The 25,868-nt window shown below is 42.2% G+C and overlaps 4 protein-coding genes across 7 annotated transcripts; 2 read left to right on the forward strand and 2 right to left on the reverse strand.

Annotated features, from left to right (window-relative positions):
- The first annotated feature begins 2,164 nt into the window (after positions 1 to 2,164).
- On the forward strand, positions 2,165 to 4,624 carry LOC135628165 (probable glycosyltransferase At5g03795). Its single transcript, XM_065134692.1, has 6 exons — positions 2,165 to 2,843; positions 2,923 to 2,991; positions 3,071 to 3,175; positions 3,266 to 3,375; positions 3,465 to 3,813; positions 3,880 to 4,624. The coding sequence occupies exons 1-6, from the start codon at positions 2,481 to 2,483 to the stop codon at positions 4,558 to 4,560; spliced, it is 1,677 nt and encodes a 558-aa protein (XP_064990764.1). The 5' UTR covers positions 2,165 to 2,480; the 3' UTR covers positions 4,561 to 4,624.
- Positions 4,625 to 10,123: 5,499 nt separating this feature from the next.
- On the reverse strand, positions 10,124 to 15,246 carry LOC135628403 (wee1-like protein kinase). Of its 2 annotated transcripts, XM_065135029.1 has the most exons (10): positions 14,958 to 15,246; positions 14,814 to 14,874; positions 14,664 to 14,730; positions 13,688 to 13,954; positions 12,913 to 12,974; positions 12,696 to 12,805; positions 12,581 to 12,621; positions 12,353 to 12,498; positions 10,982 to 11,335; positions 10,124 to 10,460 (listed from the first exon to the last, which is right to left on the reverse strand). In XM_065135029.1, the coding sequence occupies exons 1-10, from the start codon at positions 15,167 to 15,169 to the stop codon at positions 10,338 to 10,340; spliced, it is 1,443 nt and encodes a 480-aa protein (XP_064991101.1). In that variant the 5' UTR covers positions 15,170 to 15,246; the 3' UTR covers positions 10,124 to 10,337. The 2 variants fall into 2 exon arrangements, with proteins under 2 accessions (XP_064991101.1, XP_064991103.1); XM_065135031.1 differs by lacking the exon at positions 10,124 to 10,460 and having other exon boundaries at positions 11,169 to 11,335; positions 12,397 to 12,498.
- Positions 15,247 to 15,652: 406 nt separating this feature from the next.
- Positions 15,653 to 22,356, forward strand: LOC135629034 (rust resistance kinase Lr10-like). Of its 3 annotated transcripts, XM_065136144.1 has the most exons (5): positions 17,224 to 18,558; positions 18,631 to 19,164; positions 19,465 to 20,630; positions 20,719 to 20,879; positions 20,962 to 22,356. In XM_065136144.1, exons 3-5 carry the CDS (start codon positions 19,885 to 19,887, stop codon positions 22,068 to 22,070), a joined length of 2,016 nt encoding a protein of 671 aa, XP_064992216.1. In that variant the 5' UTR covers positions 17,224 to 18,558; positions 18,631 to 19,164; positions 19,465 to 19,884; the 3' UTR covers positions 22,071 to 22,356. The 3 variants fall into 3 exon arrangements, 2 of the variants coding, with proteins under 2 accessions (XP_064992217.1, XP_064992216.1); XR_010493136.1 differs by lacking the exons at positions 20,719 to 20,879; positions 20,962 to 22,356 and adding an exon at positions 15,653 to 17,177 and having other exon boundaries at positions 18,018 to 18,558; positions 19,465 to 19,758; XM_065136145.1 differs by lacking the exons at positions 17,224 to 18,558; positions 18,631 to 19,164; positions 20,719 to 20,879; positions 20,962 to 22,356 and adding an exon at positions 15,654 to 17,177 and having other exon boundaries at positions 19,465 to 19,758.
- Positions 22,357 to 22,930: 574 nt separating this feature from the next.
- On the reverse strand, positions 22,931 to 25,339 carry LOC103987854 (beta-1,2-xylosyltransferase XYXT1). Its single transcript, XM_009406292.3, has 4 exons — positions 24,998 to 25,339; positions 24,785 to 24,862; positions 24,429 to 24,551; positions 22,931 to 24,350 (listed from the first exon to the last, which is right to left on the reverse strand). The coding sequence occupies exons 1-4, from the start codon at positions 25,122 to 25,124 to the stop codon at positions 23,158 to 23,160; spliced, it is 1,521 nt and encodes a 506-aa protein (XP_009404567.2). The 5' UTR covers positions 25,125 to 25,339; the 3' UTR covers positions 22,931 to 23,157.
- Positions 25,340 to 25,868: the final 529 nt, after the last annotated feature.

Raw genomic sequence — 25,868 nt, forward strand, 5'->3', positions numbered from 1 at the left:
TCCCGTAAGGTCTCTTCAAAACTTAAGTCTGATTCGAATGATTAGGACATTCCTGACATAGTTCTTTTGAAGCTTGAGTCAATAGATGATTTAGAGGACGCGACTAAACTTTTTATTAAAAAAGGGTTGACCTTGGGAATGTACATGAGAAGTCTTATTTTACTTTCGTGGTGTGTGTTAGTTATAAAGAAGGTGATATGCTTTTTTGATACTTAAGTATGGTCATGACGCATCGAATCGAACATGATAATATCTAACTCACTCAACCATGTGTTACTAATCACGTGTTGGTGAGGTGTTGATCATGTAATGTTGAGGCTACCTAACGTCAAGGTGTTAGTCGCTTTGGCGCTGAGGTGTCAATCACCTAGCGTCGAGGTATCAATCATGTTATTATTCTCATATTATTTTTTAAAAAATTAAAAAAATTATAATATTAAATTATATACATGGCGTTCATATGTGGATTTGAACCTAAGATTTATCATTTGTGCATCGAGTGGGCTCAAGACGTGTAAAATTATGTCAAGGATATTCTTAATAAGGTCTCATCGAAGCTTGAGTCAATAGGTGATGTAGAGGATTTAGTTAAGCTTTCTATTATAAAACGATCGACCTCGGGAATGTAATAGAGAAGTCTTTTTTTTAGTAGGTTTTGAGTACGATTATCTTTGTGTTAATTATAAAGAAGATGGTACGCTTCATTTCTTTAGGACATAACTATCGTCGTGATGTATTAAATTTGGGACACGGCAACATCTAACCAGCTCAATCATATGTTACTAATCACGTGACGATGATGTGTCAACCACGTGGCATTAAGGCCACCCAACATCGAGGTGTCAGCCACCTGGTGCCTATGTATCAACCACATAACGTCGAGATATTGATTATGTCATTGTTTTCATATCAATTTTTTAAAAAATAAAAAAAAATTCATAATATTAAATGGCATATATGAAATTTATCATTTGTGCAATAATATAGTAACCAAGTCTAATATCTCAATCGAGATTATTATGTCATCATCAACACTATGCCCAACGAGATTCAAGCATGACATGTCACCAAACAATCCATCAAATTAATACGATGCTTGATTGCATTAACCGTAACATTCTAAGATTAAATCGACCTTCCACGTCTAAAACATGTCCGACGATCCTACACCATTATTACAAAAGTAAATACTTATATTCTACACAACCTTTAGAAAAACCACTATAAAAGCGTCACTTGAACTCTCTCTCTCTCTCTCTCTCTCTCTCTAGCTCTCTACTTAGTATTCCATTCAGATCTTCCAAATTCTCCAAACTCATTTATTAGCTTTGGTATCAAAGAGCTTTTGTTTCTATCTCTCTACTTTGCATTCGATTCAAATCTTTCAAATCCTCCAAATGCATTTATAACTTATTTATAAATGCATCAAAATAAGTTAGGAAAAAGGTTGGAATAAGTTATAAATGCATCAAATTCTCAAAATAAGTTATAAATGCATCAAATTCGCTTGTTGGAATCATAGATCAATGAAAAATCAATGGAATAAGTTATAAGTTGATTTGAAACAGTTCCAATAAGCGAATTTGATGCCGATCGAGTTATGCTAAGCAGCGACGCTCGGAAGGTGGCAAAAGAGAACTCGAAGAGGTCTCATTACGGTGGCTTATGGAACTCAAACGTCGTCAACTTTGGGGAAGTCAATGCATTGCATTGTGACCAAACCAAATGGATTGACTCAACTCCTCCCTCTCCTCACAAATGGTTCGATCTATATGCAATTAATCACGTCTCCTCGTTTCCATCCATTATCTCATTGTGCATGCACGCATATTAATACAATTAATTAGATTCAATTTTATTATCAAATCATTTGATCAAATATTAACGATATGCTAATTAATTGAAGTCTTTTTTTATAAAAAAATATATTTAAAGTTGTTAATATATATATACACTAATTTTTTAATATAAAATATATGGTTATTGTGATAACCATTCCCATATTTTCTAGTAATTGATATGTATCCCTCCTATTAAGATTCTACTTTATTTTACATAAATGGATTTCAATTTTTTTATTGGATATGTGTTTCTGATTTGCTAAGCAGTGAATCATCTAATAATAATAGTAATAATTATAATACAATATTATTATTATTAGATCTCTTCAATTCAACTATCACATACATAACATGAGATGATCCTATTCTAATTAATTACCAATCTAAGACTTCTTACCATAGAAAACCTATGAGCCAACAACTACCCTCAACCATCACATTAATTACCAGCAAATCCATCACCTACACGTTAGGACTACAATGGTAAGCGTCGAGGATAGTAGGGTCATTTTACCTGCAAATGGCCACAGTTGTGCTCCTGTCTTCCCCCTTCTTAAGCTCTCGATTCACCCTCGTTTTCGAGACCATATCGCCTGGTCTCCGGCGCCAGCGGAGGACGCGCACTGACCACCGTCGCCGATGGACGTCATCGGAATTGAGAAGGCAGTTTCCAGCCGCCTCGGTTGCAGTGGCGGCCTGGCCGGAGGAGGGTGGAGGACTCTGGTCCTTCTTGTCGTTGCCATCGTCACGTCCGCTGCGGCGCTCTTCGCGTCCTTCTCCTCCTCTACTGGCCGCGTCTCCATCTGGTTCTCGGTCCCTTTCCCTGTTCTCTCCTTCTACGGTGACGTCGGGTCCAATTCCTCCACGTCGTGGCCTACTCTTCCACTCTCGCATGCTCCTCCGCCGCTTGCTCGTCCTCTTCTGCCTCTCGGTCCTTCTTCGTCCCCTGTTGCAGCTGCACCACCTTCTCCGTCTCCGACTGCATCGTTCGTCGCCTCGGAGGTGTTGCTCCCTACTTTCTTACGTGGCTTAAACGTATACGTCGTGAACAGTTCACTGATTTCATGTCGAAACACTGCAGACGCCGCCTTCCTCTGCACATTCTCCTCCTCCTGATACCGGTGGAACGGCGACGCCTTCTCCTACAGAGGTTTTTAGGCCTTCTCATGCTGTTTCTTTGTCTGCCACTCAGAGATTAAGTGTTTGATCTCTTGTTTTGATTCGGACAGCCTGTGAACAACTCCATCAACGAAGCTGTCACCATCAATCCGCCTTCTTCTCCAAGTGAGATTTCTAATGCTGCAGAAGTCAAGGTGCCGACTTCCTTGCGAGAGGTACACGTTTAAGCTTACTCTTCCTCGATTCGTGACCAGTTAACAGTGTTCTTCCATTGGCTTCATAGGTGCCCTGTTTTGCTATTGCAGACGGAACTGCAGCTCATACAAGCCAAGAGAGAGATTGCTGATGCACCAATGATTTCGAATGACTCAGATCTTTATCCTCCATTGTTCCTCAACTTTTCAGTCTTCAAGAGGTGAGGACGAAGGAAGAGTGTTGAACTCAACGGAAATCCCCTTCTCTAATCCAAAAGTCCTGAGAAATCTTAGCTTCAAATGCTTGCAGGAGCTACGAGCTGATGGAGAGAATTCTGAAGGTGTACGTCTACGAGGATGGAAACCGACCCCTTTGCCACACACCTGTGCTCGGCGGCATTTACGCCTCCGAAGGATGGTTCATGAAGCTGATGCAGGAAAACCAGCAGTTCGTGGTGAACGACCCCGAGAAGGCCCACCTGTTCTATCTCCCATATAGCTCGCTCCAGCTTAGAACTCATCTTTACGTCCCCGACTCGCATAGTTTGCAGCCCATATCCATCTTTCAAAGGGACTACGTGAACTCGATCTCTGCTAAGTATCCATTCTGGAACAGGACGAAAGGAGCAGATCATTTCCTCGTTGCCTGCCATGACTGGGTAAGCGGTCTCTCTCTCTTTCTCTCCCTCGCTGCTTATGATCATGTCGTATTCCTCCTAGTGCAGGCACCTTACACCACCAAGCTTCACAACGAGCTGCGAGAGAACACGATCAAAGCAGTGTGCAACGCAGATGCTTCCGAGGGGATCTTCGTCCCCGGAAGAGACGTCTCCCTTCCTGAGACGCACATCAGAACGCCCAAAAGGCCAGACAGCGACATTGGAGGAAGACCTGCGTCCGAGAGGGCTATTCTGGCGTTCTTCGCAGGACAAATGCACGGCCGCGTCAGACCGATCCTGGTCGGACAATGGCGGGGGAGAGACAAGGACATGAGGATATACGAAGCTCTGCCGGCGGACGTCGCAAGAAAGATGTCGTACGCCGAACACATGAGGTCGAGCAAGTACTGCATCTGCCCCATGGGGTACGAGGTGAACAGCCCGAGGATCGTGGAGGCCATCCATTACGAGTGCGTGCCGGTGATCATAGCCGACAACTTCGTGCTGCCGTTCCAAGAGGTGCTCGACTGGAGCGCGTTCTCCGTGGTGGTGGCGGAGAAGGACATACCGAGGTTGAAGGAGATACTGCTAGGAATCGGTGAAGAGCGGTACATGACGATGCAGATGAACGTGAAGAGGTTGCAGAAGCATTTTGTGTGGCATGGGAGGCCGAGAAAGTACGATCTGTTTCACATGATACTGCACTCCATTTGGTATAATAGACTGAACCAAATCCCCGTCCAATAACATTACATACCATTCGTTTCATCCTTATATATAGTTACTGTAATATATGTTACAATTCATTGAATTTTTTTGTTTTTTTTCCAAAACTTACTCTATTTTCACATTGTAAACAATCCTAATTGTATCAGCTTTTATACAACTCATGTTTCTTATGCAAATTGTATCTAACGATCCAATAAATATATTGCACGAATCATATCCATCAACTGATAAACTGATACATATCGTAATATATGATACATCATCTTTTCACATATTTTGAAGTTTATAGAGTTATTACAACCAAATTTATTGACCTTATAAGTGACATTCTCACTTACCAAATATCAAGATCCTAGACATCATGTAGTAGAATCAGCAGATTCATCTAAAAATTTTACTAGCTTTTGCACCTACAGTGATACCAATCACGGTTCTAAATTTCATATACTAATCGCACCGCAAGGGGCGTTAAGTCAAACTTGAACCATATGGGTTGGTCCGTAACCAAAACCGAATCCGACATTGGGGTAAAAATCATCAGATTCATCTGAACGTAAACAAATGGCTTCACTGTTCACAGCTTCAATGAATTAATAAGCCTCGATTCATCGAATCAACTTTCTTGAAGCAGAGTGGGGACCTATTTGTTTATGTTCGTCCAAAGTTTGATGCCAAAGCATGCCAACATGTAAATAAATAATCCCTGTTTTGGAACAGAAGAGTAAACAAAGCCAAGAGACTGGGGAAGGTAGGGAGGAGAGCACAAGCAAAACTCCTGTTCCTAACCCTATAATGTGACTATCATCAACTCATGTTTTAAAGCTTCTTAGTAACCTAGAAACATATCTAAGCTAAATCAAAGAGACCCTATGTGCTGCAACAAAGCTAAGTTACATAAGCAACTGGTCCTACTTTTTCTGGGAAGTAAACAAGCTATTTTTCATTGGAGAAAAGCCTCTCGGGAAGTCCAAACCAGTTGTATATCATGATGATTTACCAAAAGGAAAAGGAAGCAAAGTGTTTTTTGTTGAAGTTTTACTGCAGAGTATCCCAAATTCTGAAAATCCATGAAACGTTCTAAAAAAGTGAGATAACGACGGATGAACCAACCGATTGAAATAATTTATGATGGATGAATCAATCTCATTTATGAGGGAAAAACTAGAAAAAACTATACTAATTTAGAACAAATTACACTAATCATAAACCGAGTAGTTGCACTCAGTAAACATCACTGGTTCATTCATTGCAGGCCGGTTCAACCTGTTCAGACTATTATGGACCGAACATGTCTCAGTTGTTAGGAGTGTTTCTAAAATTTTTAGAATTAAGGACATTCTGCAGTAAATTTTGAATGAGGGACGTTCTATGGTAAAAACTCAAAGTTGGGTCTTCTTCTAAATAAATTGGCCACGCAATTTCATAGAAAAGATTCTTTGATGTAGTTTACTCTTTTTTCGAAGTTTAGCCACACTGGAAAAGCCACAAGACTGTGGTGCTTGTGTCAGCTTTCCAGTCCTTTCATTCCTTTGTTCTTTGGCTGAGATGGACAGAGATGCCTTCTGAGCACATTTCTTTGACATATATGCTGCTACCATCTCTTGTCTCTTTGCTTCACTGTCAGCTGGTGCACTAGAAAACAGGGTGTTCTTTAATGGGATGTGTGAAATCCAGGAGAACCATCCTTTTCTTGAGCACATCAACTCATCCTTACGTCACTGACGAATCTTGTGAGGTCCTGCAACCCTAACCCAATACTGAGCTTCAAACCAGCTTGAAGGATCATTAATGATCAATCATCCACCATCCTCAGATCTCAACAAATATTCTCTCCATTGATACTCAACCTTTTCCAACTTATAAACAAAGTAAAAGAGATGGATTGATTAAGTGGTCTTGAGACAAGGATAGAATTTGAGCAGTGTCAACAACCTACATATTTCAGCCTCCAAAATGAGGAGGTTATTCATCCTCAGACAACACAATGACAAAGTCAGAGTTTATACTGAGTCCTCAACTAATAAAGATCTATGTAAATGTAACAAGACAAGTATCCATTGTAGTCTTCAAGATGCAGATATCATTTACTAATCAAAGTTAAAGAAGAAAGAAGACATAAAATAATGAGCTGCAGTATGGTCACTATGCAATCAAAATCGCAAATATTATGTTGTTCCTCTAAATAGAGAGTTGATCAGGACCAAGGTTTGCAAAAGCTTTGGCATGTCTTGGGATACTTGGTGTGCAGGTGAATAAACCAACAAAAACATGCCCAAAACGGCTCTAGGGTTGTAACATGCAAACTATCCCAAACCAAGATGCTTATACCGCCGCAGATCCAACGACGACCGTAATGAATCGGAAAATTTCCGAATATATTCTCAAATGAATCAAAATCCAGAATTATATGATCTATATCCCTCTAACAAGGCAAATAAATAGAAAAATATCATCTTTTTGGCCGCAAAGATCCAATTTTTATCAAGTTACTCATCAGAACCGATCTTCCCAGATTCAAAGAAATAGAAGCCCAATCTCCGATTTCACTGATTTCAAAGAAATCAGTTCTATTCAACCACGAGCGAAATGGACACGACCTAATATACTTTTGATCAAGTTTCGAAATCCTCCCTCTCACCCTATAACTTTTCCGATCAAAACGAACAAGATTTAAACTTCATCAAGCAAAGAAAGACAATAATTACGATCGCCAAAGACCGGGACGAGAAGACCAGAAGAGAGACCAAAAGTTGCAGATTTACCCAAAAGAACCCACGCTTTTCGATCAAAAACCCGAGCGAGAGAGAGAGAGAGAGATAAAAAGGCTACCAAAGGGCACGCAGTCAATCGAAAGAGGGAATCGAGAAGCTTGATTTTCGCCAGGTATTCTCGAATTCACTTGATGCAAGTGAGGAAGCGAGCCAACGGGAGGGTCGACGGCGAGGGACCTGACCGGAATCCGGCGGTCAATCACCGAAGGGTTGGTTCCCGACCTGCACCAAGCGAACCCGAGAGTGTGGCGACGAGAACAGGGGATCGGGGGTGCAAGCGAAGGGGGAAGGTGGTCCTAACACCCCACTTTGATCGGGGCATTAATGCTCGCGGACTTGAAGAAGGGGACTGAGGTGGATTTAAGAAGGCCGGGCCGCGTCGGTGACGAGTCCGCGGCGAAAGGGTAGAATCGTCCATTCGTCCATCGCCGACCCCTTCCGTGTCGGCAGCACGTGCACGTCTCTCAGTCACGTGATCATTCGCAGAATGATAGTCTTCTACAATGATACGTCTCAAAGAATCCTTTTCCCTCGCTCTCTCCGTCCTTTTAAGGTTGGCCCACCTCACACAGCTACACCACTGGATGAAGGAGGAGGGAAGGAAAAGGAGAAGAAGAAGCATAATTGAAGTCACCGAGCACAACTTATTGGTTGAGTACGTTCGATGCATCTGTTTTTTCTTTGACAATAGGTGTGTCAACATCTTTACGCCTCGTGGCCTCGGGGCTAATGTAGTTGGGTTCGGGTCCGAATAATTGAAGATCTTCGTGAACGACTCTTGAGACTGCTGAGGTAGTTGATCGCGATGGTCCGATCACGACGGGGTCACTGTTTTTCTCCGGGAGGGGACCCCTCGCCTGGGCCTTCGGTGGGAGGCACTCCGTCTTCGTCCCTGCACACAGGTCGAGTTGGGAGAGCTCGACCTGACCCCTTCGACGATCAAGTCAGTCGATAGTCTCAGGGGGTTTTTCTTATTTTTTTCTCCCTCCCTCTTCGTTTCGAACGCGAGGGTTTTTTTTAAGGAAGGTCACCGTTTCCTTATATGCCCGCTTGCAGGGAGCAGGGTCGTACCTTGGATAACGTCTGACACCGACATTGGCGTTAAGTGAAGGACCGGGCTCTTGCAGGATGGCGATGTGCCTTAGTCGGCGTTTTGGTCTGCTTCGGCCAGGCGCTATCAGGTCAGATCGAGGCAGGCGACCCCCGCAACTCCTCGATCTACGTGACTTAAGAGATATCACTCGGGAGCCGATGACGTTAGTTTGTGTCCCATCATTATTATTACCCTCATCATGCGTGTGGCTGATTCTCAAAGTGATTATTCAAATCAGATTGTGACGATGAATGCCGATCAAAATTTGCTCCCACTATTATACGTTCTTGTTTTCTCGAACTAATCTTTCAATCGCAGTTCCGTTCGAATCCAAGATTGAAGCGGAATCGTACCGATCAAAATTGTAATCGAAATCGTTCAACTGTTTCGAATTGAACTCATTGGGTGATTCAATTTCGATTCCACCATTCGTGAACTAGAACCAAAATTGATGATTTTGGTTTCGATTCCAAATCGATTTTTCAAAAAATTAAAATTAAATATTAATAAGGTGTAAATCTTAATTAGGTCACAAACTCTTAAACCACTAGTCAATTTAGAATTAGAAACCTTGTTCTTCAACTTATCCTAACGATATTAGTTTTACTAACGAAAATGTATTGTTATAATTTTAATATTTTAGTTGATGGTGACAACGACACCATAGTTAGAGACCGCAAGTGGTTATTGTTGATAAGAAAAACAACGACAAGAGATAAGGGGTCGCTCTGTATTTTTATCGATATCGATGTAGTTAGTTACCGAGCGACAAAAAGATCGCCTAACATCTACGTTAAAATTAATACAAATATCAAACGATCCTTTTGTCACTCAAATGACTACGTCAATGCCAATACATATACACAATAGTAAAAGATCATTTGATAAGCATCTACGATAACTGATATGCATCTATGCAAAATGATCTTCATTTCTCATTATTGTTCTCTTCATCCACGACAATCATTCATGGCTCCTAACGATGTCGTTCTCCACTATCATCGATGTCATATATTATTATTAATTAAAATATTAAAATTATTTTTTGTCATATATTTTTATATTTTTATTGGTAAAATCGATAATATTATGATAAATGGATTTATATATTTTACTTTCGTAATTATACGAATGTCAATATAATTTTGTAAAGATTAAAATAAGATAATTAACTAAAAAAATAGGATAATAAATAATTAGCCCCTATGGAGTCTAACTAGACAATCTGACCATTCTGTGAAGAATCTTGTTAGAGATTTCAATATTCAATAAAATAAAATTACTAACATGTTTGATGCACTTGTCACTTTAACAACATGTTCGATTGATCATTTTCTAAGCTAAGTATTTACACTCAAGAACCAAATAAACTGTTTGGTGAATTAGAAAATGGAATGATTAGGCTAAAATTTTGGTATATATATAAACATATAATTAGAAAAGCAAAAGAAATGTCATGAAACAAAATATGACATTAGTATTTTTGTTTTTTGGTGAAATTGATTTTAATTTAAGACAAATAATTGTACACCTAAACTACCAACTTTAAGCTTTCAGATAACTTGGTAATTGTCAAAATTTGACAAAAACAACTACAATAATTTGCAATACCATCATCATATGACCTGAAAAATTGTTCCACCAATAATTTATCTTGTAGTCCTTTAAACCCAAATTTGCTAACATTTGGATGAAAACGCTTCTTAACTAGCCAAAATGACAATGTCTTTTTAGCACCCTTTCAAGGATACAAGAATGTTGTGTTCATATGACAAAAAAAGCGTGTGCTTCATAACATCTTTACAAAAAAGTTGGGCATCACATTTTCTTTGTATGGTACAGAAAGATGCACAAATTGTGCATATCGTGGCCCACCAAAAGCATTTCCAGTTCGACACAAAATCCATCTCTAGCTTTCAACTCGATCACTATCAAAGTTTAGTTAATTGACGATGAGGCTGCTTGCAGGAGAATCCTCTTGATTTCTCAAATGTAGGATGCTCCATTAGTTCTTTTGCAGATGGCCGCTTTATAGGGTCAGGATCCATCATAGCCTGCACAAATTTCACAAGTATCAGATGCCGGCACAGCAGTCTGGTCGATTAAATGCTCTTCTTTTATTACCATCATGTCATACATTTTTATTAGCACTAGAAATCCTGGAATTCAGTTGATAGTAACATTCCTAGGGAAGCTTTTTTTGAGTTAACAAAGGATTTCTAGCATGGCTGAGAAATTGCTAATAGCATCAAAATATAGTAAAGCATGAATGTTTACAGGTTCAAATTAGTTCACTTAAATTTCTAATCATTGTATAGAGTATAAGATATACTTCATTCCTACCTTCTTAGAAAACTAAGTTACTTGGAGAATCCAAGGGGTGAAGTTTCATTCATGAGTTCCAGAGATATTACATTAAGGGCAATAACAGGATGATCTTTTCAATTTCATAGCATGCATCTTATCCACCAAGCAACAGGCTTTATTCAACTTGCATTCACTATTTGCACAAAAAAAAATTAAAAAGTGAAAAATTACTGCAAAGAAAGTTTTATCACAAGCAAGGAGGATATACCTTGAGTAAATTTTGAAGCTGCACAGTGTACCCAGGTAGCAATGGAATTTTGCCCTCTCTGAGGTTTGAGAACTGAGGACCAGAATCAGGCAAACGGGAACCCTTCACAAGCTCATAGACAGATGCTCCCAAGGAGAAAATATCAACCTTATCAAGATGCTCATACTTGTCGTTTAACATCTCTTGAGGCATGTAACGTACATCACCTTCTTCGATCGGTAAACTCTTGTCTGTAAGTGTTGCACAACCAAAGTCTCCTAGCTTATAAACACCATCTTTCACATAAATATTTTCAGGCTTCACATCCAGGTGGGCTATTCCTCGTTCATGCATAAAGTGCAATGATTTGGAAATCTGTAGAACATCCAAAACAATTAATTTAAACAGTTGAATGAATTAATTCACATAGTAGTAACATCATTACAGGAATAAGCAGATGCAGTTTTTCTAAATGGCATTTCTTAAAAAGCATGAGTAAGACGGACCAATTTTAAAATAGAATACATGAAAAGTTAAAGAAAAAAAATTATAATCGGCTTTTGCTCATATCCTGTGAGATTAGTGTAACAACAGGGACAGTATGTACACAGAAGCCACCAGAACCTCTGCTCATGAATCAATATGTTTTAAGATATGGCTGGTAATTCCTTGGATTATCTTATGAGTAGGTTACATATTATCTATTTATTAAGAATGCATGTTTCACTAAACCAAGCTATCTTATCTCTTGATTATTGTGTTTAATACAAAAGGTATCATGCAAATGTTTCATTTAAGTAACTTGTTTCCAGCTAGGGCAGGTTTAGTACATATTATAAGTGAATCAAGATAGATGATCTTCATTGATGATAATCAAATATGGCCACACAGATTGGTAGCATATCCACATATTACTAGCCTTTTGGCAAAACATATTCGTTCTTGCAACTTCTTTCCATGACCATCATGAATATAACTGCCCAAAAAGAAAGCTCCAAACCTCTTGGAGTCACTACCAATAGTGATATACTAAACGTACATACTTCAAACTTCTAGTAATGCAAACATCTGCTTTGAACACAATTATTGAAAATTCTCCATTATATTCTCTAAATCGTGTCACTTCAGTTGCTCTCTCAGTAAAATTTTTGTTGCATTAAGGAAACCTCTTACATTATACTCTATGTTTTTATTTAATCTAAGATAATACCATATCTTTATCAGTTGCCATCAGTCAAATTTCAGAGTTTGCACTTGTGCTGCAAACTAATGCAAGTTAATACCTTATCTTTACAAGTTTCCACATTTGCACTTATGCCGCAAAATCAATCTGCTGGCAACAAATGAAATATCATGCAAAGAAAAAAAGTTTCAAGCAAAAAGGTTTAGAACCTGATATATAATTTTGAAGGCTTCTCCACCCTTTAAAGTCTGACCTTTACTTATGGAAAGGCTTCGATCACAAAGTTCCATCTGAATATAGAGTTGCTCGTTTTCAAACCAAGATGTGTAATATCCAACTATATTTTCATGTGATCCTAAAAAAAAGAAACAATTAAGATAGACAATTATGCAAACAAGAAAAGAGAAAGGTAGCTGATTTATAAAAAAGGAGAATACCTAAGGCTGCAAGAGTTTGAACTTCCATCAAGGCATACCTTCTGTAAAATTTGAGAGAGATGCAATATTAGACAACTTTTATCTAATTGAATGACTGAAATTTCATCCAAATTACCTTTCAATGTCATGACGCAATTGTCTGATGATTTGTTTCACTGCATACAAACAACCATCTAGTCTTTTCAGAACTTTGAACACACGGCTAAAATTTCCGCATCCAATTTGCTAGAGAAGGATACAAGTTACATCAGCTATAAGTTGTAAGCAATATAAAAAAGCTTGAAAGTCCCAAATATTACAAAAGGGTTTATTTATATGCTTTCAGCCCGGACCTCAATTTCATGGAAATCGGTGTGATATCGTGAAAGGCCAACTCCACCAATGGAAGGAAAGACTGCAGATATTAGCACCATGAATCATCAGTATAGTACATTAACAGGCACGTATATATATACATATGCACATATGTATGTATATATGTATGTATGTACATATATACATATACAAACATACATACATATATATATATATATATATACACACATTTATTAGCAAACAAACCAACATAGATTTATTGACATAAAGTTGTCCAAAATTTACTAAGGCCTGGAGCTAAGTAGATATTCATTCAAAATCATGATTTTGAGCATGTATACAAACTTAACTGATGGCATTGAAACAAATAGGACAATTCAATAGATCAATGATATGGAATGGCTTTCCTTAACTAGGACCATGCTTTAACCTGGAGAATAGCAATTGAGGTTTTAATGTTTAAATATCACAAGGGGAATGAAGCAGATTTACAAGAAAATAGTATCAAGAATAAAATTAAACAGTTTGGTGCTCATTTAGTCAATGTAATACAAACCTACATGTGCAGGAAATGCCAAATGGTATCTTCAATTTTTGTATGTAAGCCTTTAACTATGTTATCCAACTATTATCGGATGCAATTAGGCTCAAGAATATAATGAAAAAGGAGAAGATAGTTTAAATTTGGATGCAAATTATTGAGCAAAGGAATATAGAACAGCTTGGAATGAATATTCTGTCATCAAGAATATCAAAAACATAAAAGCTAAAATAATCAAGAAGAACTTTGACCTGTGGATTTAAATCTTCTGTCATCAAAGATACCTTGAACCTCTGATGCAACTGTTTTTATATATGGATTCCTAAAGCAGAGAGGAGGTGTAATTCGACAACGCAATGCAACTGCAGACTTAGAAACATAACTTCTTCTCTTTTGCGGCCCAATTTGAACTGACTTGCCTTCCACAATTTGATCAGAGTCACAATCATCCAACTGAACCTCCGCAACCTGTTGATGGCATGGAAAGATGGTGGAGAGGTATTTACTTGGAGAGCACCCTGCAAGAGAGAACAAGGTAGAATGCTGCTGATATTAGTTCTATATATTGAAAACAGAATGAAAATTGACAACTGACATATTAGAGCGCTTTCTGGTCCTAGAACCATTGAGAAATCCATTCAAGGTAGTAATTTATTTAAAAAAACTTAACTTATAAATGATTACCCTCACTATCTTGGACTATTGCTTATGGGAATGTGTTTTTGGCACTTCTAACACTCTATTGCTTTTTAGCTCGTCTCCTTTCTGTTTAAATATCACAAATAGAAAATGATGGAATCCCCCACTCTGGCATTTAGACAATAGAAAAAAGACAAACAAAGAGCACTGATAATCTTTTGTCTATTGTATAAAAAGAACTTCTATGACAAATTTCAGTTCCCCTTAGGACATACTGCACCTAAGGACGTTTAACACCTATATTTTATTTTTACATTCAAAAATATTAATTGGGTCAAAATAAATCAATAAAGAAAATATCTATTCAATAATGGTAAACCAGTAATCAAACAAAAATCTAAACACAGCCAAAATTAAACTCTGGGAGAAAGGATTAATTGGGCCAGATCATAGAGGAGTGAACTTCAACAGTAGAGAACGAGATACCAACTAAACAATCAAGTCTTTACTACATCAAACGCAAAATTAGCATTCTTAGTCTACAAACCAAGGGTTAGAAAGAAAGCCCATGGGATGAACTAAGCATACCACTTTTGTGCCTCTTGTTCCTGCCATTTGTTGTCTTCTCCGGCGAGTTTGGACAAGGAATGTTCTCCTAAAAAGGTCCAAATCAGCAAAATGCAGGCTAAAGACTAACAACCACCGAAATCAAAGAATAAAAATAGCCATGGCTTTTACCTTATCGACCTCGAACCCATTGTCAATCTGTTGGCAATCCGGTGTGATATAATCTGGAGTACTAGAAACCCAAAAGAGAAAAAGCCACGACGTTTAACAAGACCAGAACTCCCAATCAGAAGCAACAAAGGTGGAGTCACCTACCAGAAGAAATCTTGGCTGAGGATGCAGTCCTTATCTTCCCCTCCCTCCTCGGCACCGACGGGAGGTGCGTCGTCGCCATCCCCCTCCCCCTCCAGAAGTTTCTCGAAGGGGAAAGGTGAGCCGGTGGAGGCGGAAGAGAATCCCTGAAAGGGAGGAAAGGTCACGTCCCCGAGCTGGAAGCTGAGATCACCAACGGGAAAATCACCCTCCATTTCCGTCACCACGGCCGCCGTCGCCCCCCTACTCCTTATCCCTCTCCCTCTCCCCCTCCCCTTAGGGGTTCTCGATCTCCTCATCTTCCCACTGCCCTCCGCCCCCTTTTAGTACATCGATTCTACTAATAACAAAAGAATGTAAAAAAGAAATGATTTAAATCGAATGCTTGTCGACCCTCTGAAAAAGGAATTGGCGGGAGAAAAAAGATAATTTGTCGTTCTCGTACCCAACCAGTTTACCTCCTGCCTGTGACGTGTCACCCACCTGAGACCCCACTTATCTTCTATTCACAGGTCGGTATGAAAACGGGTAGGTGAGGTCTGAAGGGCAGGGAACATTGAACTCTTCCTACCCCTTTGCTGGAATAGAAAAAGGAAATTTACTGTTGATTAAAATTGAACCGGACCGGGTTGTCGTTGATACTGGTTCGGTCTGCCTAGGGCCGGTTCGTCGTCCTCAGCGAAGTAACCCTCGGTGGCTTTGGCTTCTTACAGTTCTGCTGAGGTGTAATAGTGCAGAGAGGAAAGAGGAAGCGAAGGGGAGTCATGTCGAAGCGGCCGGCGACAGATGAGATCCCCCGTCCTGACTCCGGCAAGCGGCACTATGGAGACACCCCCGCTTCCGTCGTCGGGGACCAAAACCGTGGGTCTCCGCCCCCGCCGCGGTCGTCCTTTCCGTCCTACCTCGACGTCGGCCCCGAGTTATCCCCCAAGGCCCGGGTTCTGTGCGAGATTCTCGCCTCCAACCCGCCCACGGAGGTGGAGCGAGCCCTCGACGCTGTCGGCGTCCGTGTCTCCACCGAGGACGTGGAGGCCGTGCTTAAGTTCTCCTACTCCCAACCGGGCGCCGCTGTGGCTTTCTTCCGGTGGGCGGGATCCCGCCACCTCGCCGATCGCCACTCCCCCTACGCGTGGAACCTCGTGGTCGACCTTCTAGGGAAGAACCTACACTTCGAGGCCATGTGGAACGCCGTCCGCTCGATGCGCTCCGAAGGCCTTCTCTCCCTCGCCACCTTCGCCTCCATCTTCTCCTCCTTCTGCGCCACCGGCCGCCCCGATGACGCCCTCGCCGCGTTCGACACCATGAACCTCCACGGTGTCCCCCGAGATACCGCCGCCCTGAACTCTCTTCTCTCTGCTGTCTGTCGCGAGGGCCGCGTCGCCACCGCGCGCCTCTTCTGCGACGGCTCCCGCTCGTCCGTGGCTCCTGACGCTGACTCTTTTGCCATCCTTCTTGAGGGCTGTGAGAACGATGTTGACCACCGGTCTGCCCGTGAGGTGTTCGACGATATGATCGCTACTGTCGGCTGGGACCCGGCCAACGTCCAGGCCTATGACTCCTTCCTCACCATCCTCGTCCGGTCGGGCTCCTATGGCTTTGCTGAGGCCCTTAGGTTCTTTGAGAAGATGAAGCAAAAGAGGTGCTTTCCAGGAATGAAGTTCTTTCGGGATGCCATCGAGGTGCTCGTTAAGAAGAAGGATGCCCGCGAGGCAATGAACATCTGGGAGGAGCTCATGGGACGCAATGGGTGCTTCGCGGACACACCCATGTACAATTCAATGATAGCCTTGCAGTGTGATCTCAATCAGATCGATGTGGCCCTTCGGTTCTTTGACGAGATGATCATCTATGGAGCATTTCCTGACTCACAGACGTACAATGTCTTGATTCAGTTCTTGCTTAAGGGAAAGAAACTAAGGGAGGCTGCTTCTCTATTCAATGAGATGGTTAAGAACGAGTGCTGTCCAACAGCAGCTAACTGTGCTTCCTTGATGAAGACTTTGATGGATTCAGCAGATTTTGACATGGCCTTAAAGGTATGGAAGTGTATGACTGATAATGGCTTGCCTCCATTGGAGGAGGCCGGAAACATGTTGGTTTTGGCATTACGTGATGTGGACATGCTTCCTGAAGCTTGTAAATATGCAGAGGATATGATAGACAGAGGCATTAAGTTGAATTCATCTACTCTGTCTAAGCTGAGGCAGAGCTTACTAAAAATTGGTAAGGGTAGCATCCATGATCATCTCCTCAGAAAATGGAAATCTCGTTAGACAGTGTGTTTTGAATTTTTAGATGATCATAATACATTATGGTGTTACTTGTGATCCTAGCACATAATTATCTTTCTAATTCTACTTGAGTTTGTTATTGGCATATCATGAGATCACATTTTATTCTTGGATTTTTTTTCTCTCTTTCAAGTTATGTTTCTTTATTTTCTCTTTGATGAATTAGTTCAGTATTTTTGTTTTTTTGGTGTTATAATTGTTTAACTAATCCAATTGTGCTCCTGTGATAACCTATATTTCTTGAACTTTAATAAACTTTTCTACCCAGGGATGATCTACGAAAATCCTTGATGAATGTGTAATTGAAAGTAACATTAGTTTCTCAAGGGAAAGATAAGTGTGCATGATGTAGTTGCAGAATAAGATGGTACAACAAGAACAAATCCTACAATCATGAAGTAACAGTGTTATCTTAACTTTAGAGTAGGTGACTAGGATTTGTCTGGTTTGTTTGAGATCATAGATTTTTTTTTATTTGGTGAAATTGACTGAGAATTGATTATAATCAGGCAAATGTTGGTCAGGATTGGCGAGACCATAAAGGAATTTAGCATTGTTGACCAATATTTAAATCATTAGGATTGTGCCAGAAATTGATCTAAATCAGTTAAAGATCAGCTGTAACTGATTGGATTGGTTGAATCGATCTAGGATTAGCCTATTTCTTTTTATCAATTTTTTACATATCATTGCCAAAATTCCATTTTGTGATAATTTTAGGATTTCACTCAGCTAATTTCATGAGCTACTGTATTTATATGATATTGCCAAGAAGCGGGAGATGATCATGCTTTTGACATGGTGGTCATGGAGGCACATCTTTTGCCAATAGCTTGGTGATAACTGGAAGTTGCACAAGAGGAATAGTTGTTCAGAGGAGAGAACATCACACATAAAAGGCCACTGGAGTAGTTGTATGGTGGGGACATTCTATAGGGTTGGAGAAACGATGAAGGATGACAGAATGAGACGGTGAGGACGATAAGGTTAGTGGCATTGAGGATTTGGGTATTAGCTTTACTCTTTCTTAGTATCAGTGGCCACACACTCAGTGTCTCAGTTCTCAAAGCCTGGAAACGATTTGGAGATTCAAGGCTGTCCTCCATTTGCTTGAATTTTCCGTGAGTGGAGGAGGCTTTTGGGTGATTGCTGTGTGTCTCATGTGTAGGAAGTAGAGGGTGAATGTTACTGCAGGTGCCTTGGAGTGCCAGCAGTGATGTGTGGTTGAGCCAGCTGACACCTTAGTACTTGGCCTTGGTCAGCCAAGGTCGATGGGCAGCCGGATTTAATAATTAAAGCTGACACCATCAGAGGTTGGTCTCTTGGCATTTCTTTTTAGTACCAATTCTGACATGTTGGTGATGCAAACCTTTTTCCTTGTTCAGATTTGAGTATTTGACACTGATTACTTCTTGCATCAAGTGTTGCATTTTGACTTCACAAACATTGATTGAGCGCGACAGGGAGATGCAATTCCTTCTGTCAAAACGGAAAGATGTTCTAATCACCAGAGATGAGAGGATCATTTGGTGCAGTTATTCTCACAGGTTATGGCATGGTTGCTTTCTTTCTACCACATGTGTTTATCTTGATCCTTGTTTTGAAATGTATACTTAGTTATTGAAAGAAAAAAGAGCTGCTTATGCATCGAAGCAACGAGGTCAGATGTACACAACCTTAAGTACTCATTATCTACATCTTGGTTTTTACTTTCTTGGTGTTAAATGAAACTGGAGTGTCTTGAGCGAGAGAGAGAGTCTTGCAAGGACTCGAAAGCCATGGGAAGTTCTTGTGACATATATCATCAACTCAGCATGGATAGGATCGATGGATATTGGATCAGATGATTTGGGTGTCGTGCTATTTGTGAACTTGAAATGTACCTCTTCTTCCTCGACATCTGGGCTATTCTGTAGAACGTGAGTTATGGAACTTTAGAACTGTTGAAACTTATATGTGCTTTGACATCTATTGTGGCCAGTAGCTTGACGGGTGTATGATGTCGGTCATATTAATTTCAGGATTTTTTTTTTATATTTGTCTTCTACTACTTTGGTTAGTACTCTGTCCAGACTTATAACCAAAGTCAGCTTTCCTCTTATGAAAAATTACTGAGACATTTTTTTATCCCAAGAAAACAATAGCTTTTGTATGACGTTTTGTGATTCAATTTGATTTCTCAGGATTCTAATTTACATGTTTACATGTATATTGTATAGTTGTTCATCCCGGTCGGAGCGCGTGAGCTTGAGCCCAAGAAATAGCCTGGATTGATGTCAACAGGGTTTGCTTGGCTTCACTTGAGGTGTACACGGAGAGACAAATGTGAAGACCACAAGTCGTCTTTAAAGATAAGAGGAAAATGTCAGGACTATTATTCGTGGGTTTGTGGAAGAATTTTAGTGAGTAACGACTTCCAACATAAGCGTGTCAAAGGATTGCGAGGTGCCTTTGGATCAACTATTCTGTTCTTTCAACATAGCTGCAGCTTTCAGAATAGTCTTCTTTTGAAATGTTGTGCGGTGACTGGAAGATTGACAAGTAAAAGCAGGCAGCCACTATGAACCAGTGCTGCAGGGCTTCCACAGTCTTTGGCAGAAGCTGTGCGCGAAGAGGAGACTTGCTCTCTCCGTTTGCCTATGGCCGCCACCAAACCATCAGCCATCTTTCCTCTGCTGCTGCTACTGCCACTGCTGCATCTCCTTTCTTCTGGATTCGCAGCTGCAGGACAAGAAGATTGCCCTCCATTCTCCTGTGGGCAGCTCCGGTACGTCAAATACCCTTTCCGTCGCAAAGATGATCCAGCTATCTGCGGGAACACAACCTACCAACTCAGCTGCGACGCCAACAGATCTACCATCAGGATTGGCTCTGCGGACTACTTCGTCAATCGGATATCGTACGTATCGTCCGATTCTAGTTGGATCCGGCTGGTGGATCCTAACCTCGCCAATGGAAGTTGTGGTCTCCCTGCCCAACCCTTACCGCCCACCAAGTTGCCGATCGCGGGACTCGTTTGCGATTCATATTACTGGGCCAGTTTCGTGAGTTGCAGCAAGACGATCCAGAACGACACACAGTATCACCTCCTTTCATGTCGGAGCCGCAAGGACACGTTTGTCTATGTCATCGTAGCCCCAGAAGCATATGAACTGCGCTACCTTCATCCGTGGTGCGAGTATCTATCAATGATTCCGGTCGCTTATGATGCATTTGTGATACCACCGAGTTCAGCGATCGACGCATTCAGCATCCTGCAGAAGGGGTTCGATTTTTATATTCCTGGAAGACCTCCTCATATTCCTGGAAGCCGTCGTCAGTCGAAATCTACCATAATTCACTGGGAATCGATCATAATTCACCGATGTCTGAAAGAAGCCACAAGGTAGCAGCTGCCGCCCTGCATGATGTCGAGATGCCTCGCGTGTTCCTCATTCAAGCGGTAGCTGACTTCTTCCGTTCATCTCATGCAGCATGTTCTCCGACCTAATAACCAGCAAGCAGCTACTATCCATCGTCTCCTCCGTGGTCAGAAGTGAATATTATTTTGCAGCCTGCGTGGACTACGGCACTTTCATTTCTGGGATTACCGTTGCTGCAACCGTACTCATTCTGATTGTACAGCTCTTGATAGGTATTGTCCCACTGGTATTCCCCATTCTGCACTGCATGCTACTCTCTGGTTCTCAGCTTCCTTTGTTTCCTCTGTTACGCAGTACTGTTGATCCTAGGCCGCTTCGTGATCGCGCCGATCACACTCTGTGTCTTCCTTGCTCACAAACTGTGGGTCAGCCGAGCCTCCGTGGACACCGTGGAGAAGTTCCTCCGCGCTCAGCAAACGCTGACGCCCACCAGATACGCCTACACCGACATCGTCGCCATCACCCGGCACTTCAGGCAGAAGCTGGGCCAGGGAGGGTTCGGATCCGTGTTCAAGGGCGAGCTCGCCGGTGGCCTTCTCGTGGCCGTCAAACTGCTCGGACACTCCAAATGCAACGGCGACGAGTTCATCAGCGAAGTCTCCACCATCGGCAGGATCCACCATGTGAATGTGGTGAGGCTGGTCGGCTACTGCGCCGAGGGATCCAAGCGGGCGCTCGTCTACGAGTACATGCCCAATGGCTCCCTCGACAGGTTCATCTTCTCTTCCAAACCAACCACGGCCCGCACTTTTACCTCGGAAAAGCTCATCGACATAGCTATGGGCGTCGCCCGCGGCATCCACTACTTGCATCGAGGGTGTGACATGCAGATTCTGCACTTCGACATCAAGCCTCATAACATTCTCCTCGACCGCAATTTCACGCCCAAGATTTCTGATTTCGGACTCGCAAAACTGTATCCAAAGGGCAACAGTCTGGTGTCAGTCAGTGCCGCCAGGGGGACGGTGGGATACATAGCTCCCGAGTTGATCTCCAGGAGCTTTGGAATCATATCGCACAAATCAGATGTCTATAGCTTTGGGATGCTGCTGATGGAGATGGCAGGAAGGAGGAGGAACGTGGATCCTCGTGCAGAGAATTCGAGCCAGGTTTACTATCCTTCGTGGATATACGACAAGCTCGCTCGGCAGCAGGAGATCCAATTCGACGACACCTTGGAGATAGAGGAGTTGGAGAAGAAGCTGGCGGTGGTTGGATTGTGGTGCATCCAAATAAAGCCATCGGAGAGACCGACAATGGCAAAGGTGTTGGAAATGCTGGAAGCTGATGCGAGCAGCCTGCCGATGCCCCCCAAACCCTTCTTTTCCTCCGTGGATTCCACTTCAGAAACAAAGACTTGCTTGGTTTCATCTTCCGCTGAGCTATCCATCATCTCGGAATGAAAAATCATTGTTCAAAAGAGTAGAAATAAGCAATTGGAATGGTGCACTGCAATAAAGAATCCGAGAAGAGGCAACATGCCATGAAGGTGGATCAGTCAACGAGTCCTGTTTAGTTCGTCTAATCTACTTATGAAGAACTCAGCTTTAGCCTGAAGACTACAAAAATTAATGGCCTGTTGTTTAATATAGTTATCAATGTGGAGAAATCATTCTCTCTTCCGATGTACTATTTAGTCACGTAACACTGGTAATTTAGTCGTACTAGTTAGTTCTTCCAGTGCTATAATTGCTCGTCTTTGAACACTATATTGCTTATCCTTTCCCTGCCAAGAACAGAGCTATCATTATAATTTCTTGTCTTTGAACACTGCAATGCTCAGCCTTTACCTTCCAAGATCATAGCTATATGTGTATACATGTAGCATGATCAAGTTACAAGATCTAGATTTCTACAGGTGCCACCGTTTCTGTTCTCGAACATCCTAAAGAACTTATCAAAGGAGAAAAAACAGTACCTAAGAAGCAGACTTAAGAGTACATGTCTTTGTTTCTGTGTACTAATGATGGTTTGGATGAAGGAGAGACCACCTCAGTGAGAAAATTCATGTTCTTCAGCTAAATCATTGCAGATTTCCAACTCATTAATTGCTGAGATCTGTGAACTTACATGGTTGGTGGCTTATTATTTTCAAGCTTTTTCTTATAATTCTTTTAACATCATTGAGTGATCGTGTGGGACAGCAGTCATCAAATTTAGATCGTGTCGAAAACTCCAATATCAATCAAGAATTCACTTTCATTAAGGAAATGATTTATGGTCCACCATATTGTCACTTTCCATCCACTAATTGGGATTGAAGTAGCAGAAGACAAATCAACTTTGAAGCTTCTTATGGAGGATTTTTGACAGAAATGTGAAGATACAAAGCATCAGATGCATGATTAGTATGTGTTGATGAAACATTCCTGTGTCTCAGGCTCAACCACATCACATCGAAACCATTGGCAGTGTGACCGTAAGATGGATCATCAGAAAGAGAACAAAAAATGAAGGAAGAAGAAGAAATGAACATGCACCTGTGTGCTTCTACTGACGAAGAAGATCCATGGTTTTGAGCAAGAAAGGCCTGAACCTGTTCACATCGAGCCTCACGTTCTGCTTGGCCAAGTACACGTCCCCCATCTTGAAGAAGCCTTGCCTGTGAAGTGACTGTGGGTCTGTGAACACCGGATGATCTCTGGGGTACAGGTCCAGCAGCGTGCTCTCCTCCACCGTGATGTTGTACTCCAGGTAGTGCAGCCCGGCGTCCGAGGAGGGGAATCTGAAGGTGTGCGAGGCCATGCCCTCCAGCTCACAGCAGGGGACGATCTGTATCAGCACGGCGTTCTTGGGGAGGAAGACGAAGTTGGTGAGCCCGGCGCCGTGCACTCCCATGATCGCGTCGCACGAGTTCACCACGCTCGCGAACCCCGCGACGTCGCCGAACTTGGCGTCCGTCCTCACCACCTCGAAGCCCGACGCCTCCGCCATCCGGACGATCTCTGGTACGTTGGTGAACCTCCGCTTGCCCTTTCTCTCCACCACCAGTAGCCTCGGCTTCTTGGTTGGGTGCTCGCGCAAGCTGATCGCGTGGTCTCGCGGCAGGGAGTAGGTGCCCCTCAGGAACTCGGTGAAGTCGAGCATGGAGTAGGCGTTGGGAGCTTGAGCGGGCTCGATGATGAGGTCGTTGTGGAAGCGGAGGCCGACCAAGACGTGCGGGTGGCAGAGGACTTCGTCGCTGTGGTCGAGATCGACGAGCTCGTACCGGGTGAGCCTCTTGATGATGGGCTGGTACTTGAGGAGCCACCACGGCTGGATGTTGGTGATGAGGAACTGGACGTCGCCGTCGAACTGCCGCGCCGTCAAGAACAGAGGAAGCAGCACGTCGGTGAAGTCGTGGTAGTAGTTCCCGGTGAATCCACCGAGCGCGAACACGATGGCTGGGACTGCTTGGTTGACGGTGCACCGGGGGAGGATTGCGGAGGCGCCGCCGTTTGCCGCTGCTTTCACCGTGACCTTGGGGATGTTCTCCATCTGCTTGCGGACGTAAGGCACGACCTTCCATTGTTCTTCCCTTGGTTGATGGGGGGAAACGAACACCACGGATGAGGACTTGCCGTGGATTCGAACGTCGCCCTTCATCTCGCAGAATTCAGTTCTCGGATTGTTCAAGTCGCAGATTGGCTTCATCATCTGAATCATTCTGTCTTCTCTTTTTGGAGCGTGAATCTTTTCGGCTTCTGAGCAGCATCAAGCTCGTGTTGTTACGTTCTCGTTGAAGTAGATGGATCCAATTTGGCCAAGATGATCGAGCATACCTGGTTGCTTGGGTGCTCTCTTCTCTTCCTTGGTGATTGAGTGGGGAATAGTGGAAGAGTTCTTGCGGTGCACGCTCTCGTCTGCAGTGTTTCCATGCTGATCCTCTGTCTTTCTTCCTCGTTCTGCAAGAGAGAAAGAAGACGATATCTCAGTGGAATTAATCCTAAATGATTGGAAGAAGAGATTGCATTGAGCTCAGACGGGTCCAGAACTCGGTGTGCTCTCCAAAACAGGGATCATTGACTTCCTGGTTTCTTCTTCCTCTTCTCTTGGCCATGGTTCGCTGAGTCCTCTCTCTCTCTCTCTCTCTCTTAGTATGCTTTCAAGATGAAGCTATGTCGATAGTTCTTCTTACCTTGATTTTGTAGTCTAATTTTGCCTTCCACCGCTGCGTTGTCGCGAACTCTGTAGGCTACAGATGACTGCTGATCAACTGCAGAACAAGAGAAACAGAACAAATAAGGATCCAACAATCTCTGCGTCTCAAAACTTCTATAGACATAGAAATTACTACAAGAAGAAGAATAGCGGAACAACAACAGGGATTAAGGGAAGAGAGAAGACTCACCGGAGGTCTCCGACATGGAGATGAAGTATGTCAAGATGACCACGCAGCATCCCACGAGCAACGCCAAACCGAGCTTCCGTGCCTCGAACCGACTCAAGTTCCGAACTACAGTCTTCTCGTATCCCATCTTCCGGGCGTCGCCGCCGCTGGTGGAAGCTTCAGCTGAAAGGAATCACCGGTGGTGAAGGGGAGAGTTGTATGGGACACACAGCAAGCAAGCTCTTCTTTTCCCCCCACTTGCTGCCAAAGCCTGGTTGGGAATTCTCCAGTGGAATGGATCTGTGGGCTCTCTCTCTCTCCTTCTTCTTCTTCTTCCAAACCCTGTGTAGCTTTGAGAGAGAGGAATGGGTGCAAGAGGTTGCATTTAAATATATCTCCAAAAAAGAGACTCTTCATGTAAGGAGATGTAAAACATTGACTAGTCTGCTTGAGGAATTAGTCATCTCCAGTAGGCAAATCTCAAATGTTCATTTTCCAGAATTCCAAATAAAAAAAAATACACCTTTCTACTTTGTATTCTTTTTTGATTATTATGTGCTTATATGGATCTTTAGAAGAAAAATAATTTACAAAAAATCAAAAGGAAAAAAAGCTATTTTTATTCTCATCAAATGAAGTTTGTGTAAATGGTCAATGATTTTGTAATCTGAAACTCAAATCCAAAATAATTTTGTGATCTGAGTCTATAATCTATTCTCTCTCATTAAAGAACACCTAAGCTGACAGATTGATTCTGTAAAACTGATATCATATTAACTGATCCTATAATTTTACAAAGAGCATGTGATTCAAGTTGAGGAAAAGTTGTGGTTGGCTTTGTTCTAAGACATTGGATAATACTTTAGTGAACCCAAGCTGACTTTTCAAAACT

This window comes from Musa acuminata, chromosome BXJ3-1 (assembly GCF_036884655.1).
Source record: "Musa acuminata AAA Group cultivar baxijiao chromosome BXJ3-1, Cavendish_Baxijiao_AAA, whole genome shotgun sequence".
In the NCBI taxonomy this organism is placed as follows: domain Eukaryota; kingdom Viridiplantae; phylum Streptophyta; class Magnoliopsida; order Zingiberales; family Musaceae; genus Musa; species Musa acuminata.